This window comes from Eriocheir sinensis, chromosome 49 (assembly GCF_024679095.1).
Source record: "Eriocheir sinensis breed Jianghai 21 chromosome 49, ASM2467909v1, whole genome shotgun sequence".
Lineage (NCBI taxonomy): Eukaryota > Metazoa > Arthropoda > Malacostraca > Decapoda > Varunidae > Eriocheir > Eriocheir sinensis.
In genome coordinates, this window is record NC_066557.1 from 5,383,642 (window position 1) to 5,391,141 (window position 7,500).

At 37.7% G+C, this 7,500-nt stretch overlaps 1 protein-coding gene across 1 annotated transcript in view; it reads right to left on the reverse strand.

Annotated features, from left to right (window-relative positions):
* LOC126981744 (uncharacterized) overlaps window positions 1-7,500 on the reverse strand; it is a 457,088-nt gene that overhangs the window by 10,544 nt on the left and 439,044 nt on the right. The window contains exon 14 of the mRNA XM_050833266.1: window positions 6,408-6,734. Within this exon, the coding sequence (XP_050689223.1) occupies window positions 6,408-6,734 (327 nt within the window). The remainder of the gene's footprint in view (window positions 1-6,407; window positions 6,735-7,500) is intronic.

Consider the following 7,500-nt stretch of genomic DNA (forward strand, 5'->3'; position numbering starts at 1 on the left):
TTCATATTCATTACAATTCCTTTTCCTTCTATGTTATTATTTATTCTCTCTATAGACTGATGGATAAATTTAGTGTTTAAGTCTGCCTTTGAAACGGACGAGCCGGTACACATTTTATTTCTTTGTGTTGATAAAATCCGCGTTGAATAATATGCCTTTTTGTGTTCGAATGGGATGCTTTTACGCCTCTTTCCTGGTAAATTCACGTGCTTTTGAAACTGACAATTCATTAAGCTCATTTTATGTTTTTGTTCCCGTAAAATCTGCGTTAATAATTTCCTTTTGTTGTGTTTTCGTGTTGGGACGGGATAATTTTCATGCCTTGCTTTACCCGGGGAGTCATTCAGTGCTTGATTATTCACTTTAAACCGGCTATTTGTTGTATATATATAATTTCCTCGTTCTGTTTTAAAATCTTTGCTCAATAATTTTCACTTCTTTTTATGATTGTATGGATTTCTTCTCCTTACTTCTTTTTACTTGAGGGTTCATTCACTCTTAAGTACGTGTTTTAATCTGACAATTCATCATATTTATTTTCCTCGTTTTGCTCTTTTAAAATCTCTGCTCAATAATTTTCACTCCTTTTTTGTGTTTGTATGTGATGTTTCTTCTCCTTACTTCCTTTTACTTGAGGGTTCATTCACTCTTAAGTACGTGTTTTAATCTGACAATTCATCATATTTATTTTCCTTTTTTGTAACTATACTGTTCAATAATTTTCACTCCTTTTTTGTGTTTGTATGTGATGTTTCTTCTCCTTACTTCCTTTTGCTTGAGGGTTCATTCACTCTTAAGTACGTGTTTTAATCTGACAATTCATCATATATATTTTCCTCGTTTTGCTCTTTTAAAATCTCCGCTCAATAATTTTCACTCCTTTTTTGTGTTTGTATGTGATGTTTCTTCTTACTTCCTTTTACTTGAAGGTTCATTCACTCTTAAGTACGTGTTTTAATCTGACAATTCATCATATATATTTTCCTCTTTTTTGTAACTATACTGTTCAATAGTTTTCACTCCTTTTTTGTGTTTGTTTGTGATGTTTCTTCTCCTTACTTCCTTTTACTTGAGGGTTCATTCACTTTTAGTACGTGTTTTAATCTGACAATTCGGTATAAATATTTTCCCCTTTTTGTAACTATAAGGTCTGTGTTCATTAATTTCGTTTTCTTATGTCTTTGTGCTCGAAGGGAATGGCTTTCACACCTTGTACCGACAGGATGCTCGTTAATCTGGCTGTTCATTAGATATTTTTCCTCTTTATGTACTTTTAAAACGTCACTTGATTATTTTTTTTTTGTTTCTTGATGTTCGAATTGGGTATTTTCACACCTTGTTTATCAGATTTTTTCTCACACCTTTTTTAATCTTTTTAGTTTTATCTTTTTACCTGTTTTTACCTTTTACTTGTTTTCACTTGTTTTTACCCTGTTTTCACCTTGTTTTGACCTGTTTTCACCTTGTTTTTGCCTGTTTTTACCTGTTTTCACCTTGTTTTTACCTGTTTTCACCTTGTTTTTACCTGTTTTTACCTGTTTTCACCTTGTTTTTATATGTTTTATACCTGTTTTTACCTGTTTTCACCTTGTATTTACGGCTTCACATATTTTACCTGTTTTTTTTCTCACCTTGTTTTTCCGTTTTTTTCCACACCTTGTTCTTCCCGTCTTTCTGGATGGTCGAATGGGCTATTTTTTCCCACCTCGGTCTACCTGGGGATTCATTCAGAGTACAAGTATTTGTTTGAAACTGACCATTCATTTTACATATTTTCCTCATTCCGCACTTATCAAATCTCCGTTCAAGCGATGTCCTGTTTTTGTGTTTTCCCGCCGGAATGGGATAATTTTCGCACCTTTTACCTGGTGATTTATTCGACTCGTGTTCTTAATATTAATAAATCACGCTCTTTAAACCCCATTGATTCACAGGACAATTTACTGTTATTTCCTCTCACCCACTCCCTATTCCTCCCTCCCTCTCTCCCTCCCTCCTCCTCCCTCCCTCTCTCCCTCCCTCTTCCTCCCTTCCTCTCTTCCTCCGTCCCTTCTCTCCCTCTTAACAACAACACTCTTTTTCTCTCCCTTTTTGTTCTTTTCCTCGCTCCTTTTCTCCCTTCCTCTCTTCCTCCGTCCCTCCTCTCCCTTTTAGCAACCTCTCCCTCTCTTAGATACACTCTTTTTCTTTCCCTTTTCTTCTTTCCCTCCCTCCTGATCTCCCTTCCTCTCTTCCTCCCTTCCTCTCTTCCTCCCTCACCCGTTCTTCCTCCCTCCCTCCTCTCCCTCTTAACAACCTCTCCCTCTCTTAGACATCCTTTTTCTTTCCCTCTTCTTCTTTCCCTCGCTACTTTTTTCCCTTCCCCTCTTCTTCCCTCCCTCTTCTCCCTCCTTACCAGCCTCTCCCTCTCTAAGACACTTTTTCTTTCCCTTTTCTTTTTCCCTCGCTCCTTTTTCTCCCTTCCTCTCTTCCTCCCTCCCTCTTCTTCCCTTTAACAGCCTCTCCTTCTCTCTAAGACACTTTCTTTCCCTTTTCTTTTTCCCTCGCTCCTTTTTCTCCCTTCCTCTCTTCCTCCCTTCCTCTCTTCTTCCCTTCCTCTCTTCCTCCCTCTTCCTTTCTTCTTTTCCTCGCTACTTTTCTCCCTTCCTCTCTTCCCCCGTCCCTCCCTCCCCCTCTTAACAGCCTCTCCCTCTCTTAGACACCCTTTTTTTTCCCTCTTCATCTTTCCCTCGCTCCTTCTCTCCCTTCCCCTCTTCCTCCCTCACCTACTCTCCCTCCCTCCCTCCGTCCCTCCTTTCCGCGCCCCTTTAAAGCCTTATCCTCTCATGAAGATCCTTCTTCTTTTCCTTCTTCTCCCTCCTCTCCATTTTCCTTTTCCTCTCTTTTCCTGTTTTTATTCTTTCTATCTTTTTCTTTCTGTTTATTTCCTTTCTCTCTTCTTTCTAACCTCTCCTTTTTTTTCTTTCTTTTTTCTTTCTTTCTTTCTTTCTTTCTTTCTTTCTTTTTTTCTTTCATTTTTCCTTTCTCTCTCTCTCTCTCTCTCTCTCTCTCTCTCTCTCTCTCTCTCTCTCTCTCTCTCTCTCTCTCTCTCTCTCTCTCTCTCTCTCTCTCTCTCTGTCCGTCCCTTTCCCTCCCATCCCTTCCTCTCCTTACACCCTCCTTCCCCCTCTCCCCTCCCCTCCTCTTCCCCCCTCCACCTCCCTCACCTCGCTCTCGTAAACATAAAGTTAATGTGGCTACATGAGTTCAGCCCCAAAGATTAACGCTCACTCTCACTCTCATTAACTCACTCCCGCGGCGCGTGTGTGTCGAGGCGGCGTGGCGAACGGTAATGAAGCGCACCGGTGAAATTAGGAACAAAAAAGAGAAGAAAAAATCCGAGAGTCCCCCCCCCCCAAAAAAAAAAAAGAAACACGATGGCGAACGAACGAGCGAATTCAAATGGGAAACTGTAATGTATGTATCGGAGAAAGAAGGATTGAAACGTGCTTGCGGAAAAATATTGACCGAAAAAAATACGTGTGTTGTGTTATGAAGAATCACGATAGTTTATGGAGGAGCGGCAAATGCTGATGGGGAAACGCGGTAAAAATTGAAACGTTCCGTGAGAGATCGACGCGAAGGGAAGAGGGAAAAAAAGTCGTGTTCTGAAAAACCGCGTCTGTTTAGGAGGGAAAGCTGAGGGAAAAAAGAATAACAAGAGGAAACGAGCGAATTTAAAGAGGAAAAAAGTTATGCACGTAAAAAAAATATTTGTTTAGGAGAGAAAGTTGAGAAATAATGAGTAAGAAAATGATATGAGCAAATATATAGGCGGAATTGACATGTTGGAAAGAAAATATTGAGACATACTTATATAACGAAAAAGAACGTTGTTATACAGAGAAGAGTTGCAAAACATGAGCAATATAAGAGAGGAAGCAAATCAAAATGGTAAGTTGTAGTATATTGAAACAAAACACTGAAACATGATTAAGAGACTGACGAAAAGAAAATAAGAAAAGAAAAAAGTTGTATAAGGGAAGAAGTGCTCGTTATATAAAACAACGTAAGGATAAAAAGAAAGATAAATGAGTAACTTAAAATGGAAAGTGTTGATATTGTATTGATTTTGCATTGAAAGAAAAAAAAAAAACATGTTATTGGCTAAAAGAGTAAGATGAAAAAGTTTTATCGTGAAGAGTAGTATTAATTTAAGTAAACATAAATATTTAAGTAAAAAGAAGGATAAAAGGAGGAAAAGATGATGACACTTACTGAAGGATGTGGAGAAGGAGGAGGAGGAGGAGGAGGAGGATGTGGAAAAGGAGGAGAAGGAGGAGGAGGACGAGGATGAGGACGAGGAGGAGGAGGAGGAGGAAAAGGAAGTATAGGCAAAGATGAAAAAACGAAAAAAAGAAAGTATGAAAACGAGAAAGAGTAGGAAAAAGAAGAACAAGAAGAACATGAACAAAAAAGTAAAAATAAATTAGGAAGACCAGAGAATTTTAACGTGAAATAATAATGGTAGTAAAAAAAATCACAACGTAATATATAGAAGAAAACTAGAGGAAGAAGATTACTTAGAAAACAGGAAGAAAATGACGTTGATTAATTAAAGAGAACGTACAAAAATGTGAGAAAAATACGAAGAAAAAATATCCTAAGAAAGTGGACATAAACTTAGAAGGAAAAGTAGATAGAGAACTTGAGAACCAGGAAAAAGTACGAGGGAAAAAAAACAAGACAACGACCACAGAAGTAAGAAGAAAACGAAGAAAAACAACTCAAGAAAACCGGCGAAAAAGTAAGAAAGAGAAGGGAAAACAATTAATCAAGAATGAGAAGAAAGTAATAAGAAAAGGATAAAAATAAAGGAAACGAGCAAAATAAAACTTATGAAAACGAACAAAAATTAAGAAAATAAGGAAAAAACAAGAGAAAAAAAACTGATTAGATAGGAAAAAACTCAAGGACACGAACAAAAAGAATAGAGAAAAAAGGAAACACAGAGAAAACGAGAACGAGCAAAAATAACAACAAGAAAACGAAAAACAAATGGAAAACGAGAAAAAGCAAGAAGAAAAATGTAGACAGCGCGCAAAAAAATAGTAAAAAAAAGCGAAAGAAAAACTGGAGACGAAAAAAAACGAAGAAAAAATGTAGAAAACGCGCAAAAAATAGTAAAAAAAGCGAAAGAAAAACTGGAGACGAGGAAAAAAAACAAGAAGAAATGTAGAAAACGAGCAAAAAATAGTAAATAGAAAACGAAAGAAAAACTGGAGATGAAAAAAAAAACGAAGAAAAAATGTCGAAAACGAGTAAGAAAATAAAAAGAAAACGAAAGAAAACTGGAGACGAAAAAATATACATAAAACGAGCAAAAATAGTAAGAAGAAAGCAAGAAAAAAAGTAAAAAAAGGAGAATCAAGAAAAAGAAAAAAGGAAAAAGAAAATTATTAAAAATCAAAACAAGGAGCGACAGAGTGAGAAGAAGAAGTAAAAAAATAACTCTAAAGAACGAGCGAACTCAAACTGGGTATTATGCAAACATTCATGATATATTAACAAATACAGCAACAAAAAAAACAAGTGACATGATGAAAAACAGCGATAGTTTAAGACAGAAAAGACTAAGATGAATGGAAATGAACTGAGTGTGTGTGTGTGTGTGTGTGTGTGTGTGTGTGTGTGTGTGTGTGTGTGTGTGTGTGTGTGTGTGTGTGTGTTTCATTTAGCCAGGGAAAGAAATAGAGGTCGACATTAAGTGGAAAAAGGTGTAAATATATGGCTTTGAACGAAGCATTTTGAAATCAAGCATAAAAATAGTTTGCATTATGAAAAATCACAATAGTTAATGAGAAAAAGTTGAATGGGACTGAAAGACATTTGATTCACTCACCTTCGGGAATAAAAGGATCGAAAAGAGGTGGAAATAAGCGATTGTGAGCGAAACATTGTGAAAGAAAGATGAAGTCAAGCGAATAACTAGATACGGAAAAACAAAGGAGAAAAGGAAGAGAAAGAGAAAGAGAGAAGAACAAAAGGATAATGAGGAGGAGGAAGAGGTAAAGCATGATGAAGGAAAAGTAAGAGAAGAACAAAAAGAAAAGGAGAAAGGAAAATATAGAAAAGAATATAAAAAAAAGATGATAAGGAGAAAATGACGAGGACTAGGTAGAGTAGGATGAGGAAAAGGAGAAAGAAGAAGAAGAAGAAGAAGAAGAAGAAGAAGAAGAAGAAGAAGAAAAAGAGGAACACGAACAAGGACAATGACAAGAACGAATAGGAAAAAGAAAAACAAGAACAGGAAGAACAAGAAGAAAACAAGAAAGAAAATAAAAGGGGAACAGAATGGGGAGTAGAAAAGTAATGATGATGATGATGATGAAGAGGAAGAGGAACATCAACATGACATCAACACAAACCTTTGGAACTGCTGACGTCAGAGATCACGTGACCCACTCTGTCCTTCATCCCGTTTTCTACGACCACCACCTTCTTCTTGGTCTTCCCGCCGCTACCTTGATTCCCGTTTTCTTCCTTCACCTTGCCCTCGTTTTCCCTCTCTTCCGGGGGTGACTTCGCTCGTCCGTGCTGGGTGGCGGAGGAGGCGGAGGAGTCGGAGGAGGGGTTGGTGTTGTTCTTCCTCCACCGCGTGAGGAGGATGAGGATGAGGATGAGGGTGAGGAAGACTCCAACGATGGCGAGGAAGATGATGATGAGAGGCGAATAGAAGAGGGACTTGTTCTCACCTGGAATAGAGATAAATAGATAGATAAATAGATAGGTAAATAAGTAGATACGTAGATAGACGGAAATAAATATACTAACAAAAACAGACATACAGACTTACACACACACACACACACACACACACACACACACACACACATACACACACAAAAAAAAATCAATAAACCTTTTTTATTTATTTTTTTCCTTTTGATTTCCATTCATTTACTCCCTCTTCCATCACTGTTTCCTTCCTTCTTTCCTCCTTTCATTCATGTGCTCTTTCTTTAGCAGGAGCAGCAGTATCATCATCATCACCACCAGTAGTAGTAGTAGTAGTAGTAACAGTAGTAGTAGTTGTGGTAATTACAATAATGACAGCAATAATAAGAGTAATAATGATACCAATAAAATCACTAAGAGCCAATATTTCTGAACTCTATCAATGTAATTAATTGATTTAATCACAGGGCAGATAAGCTCCTTAGGTAATAAGCTTAATGAGTTACACCTGAATTACACCTGTGGGGGAGCGGCTACCTCAGAGAGAGAGAGAGAGAGAGAGAGAGAGGTGATGGATTAAGTTCGTGTGTGTGTGTGTGTGTGTGTGTGTGTGTGTGTGTGTGTGTGTGTGTGTGTGTGTGTGTGATCCTTTGTCTCTGTCTTGATAATCCACTTCTGTTTTCCTTCTTCTCATGTTCTTATTTTCTCCTACCACATACCTCCTCATTGTCTAATACCTCCTCCTCCTCCTCCTCCTCCGCCCCCAACACCCCCTCACCGCGT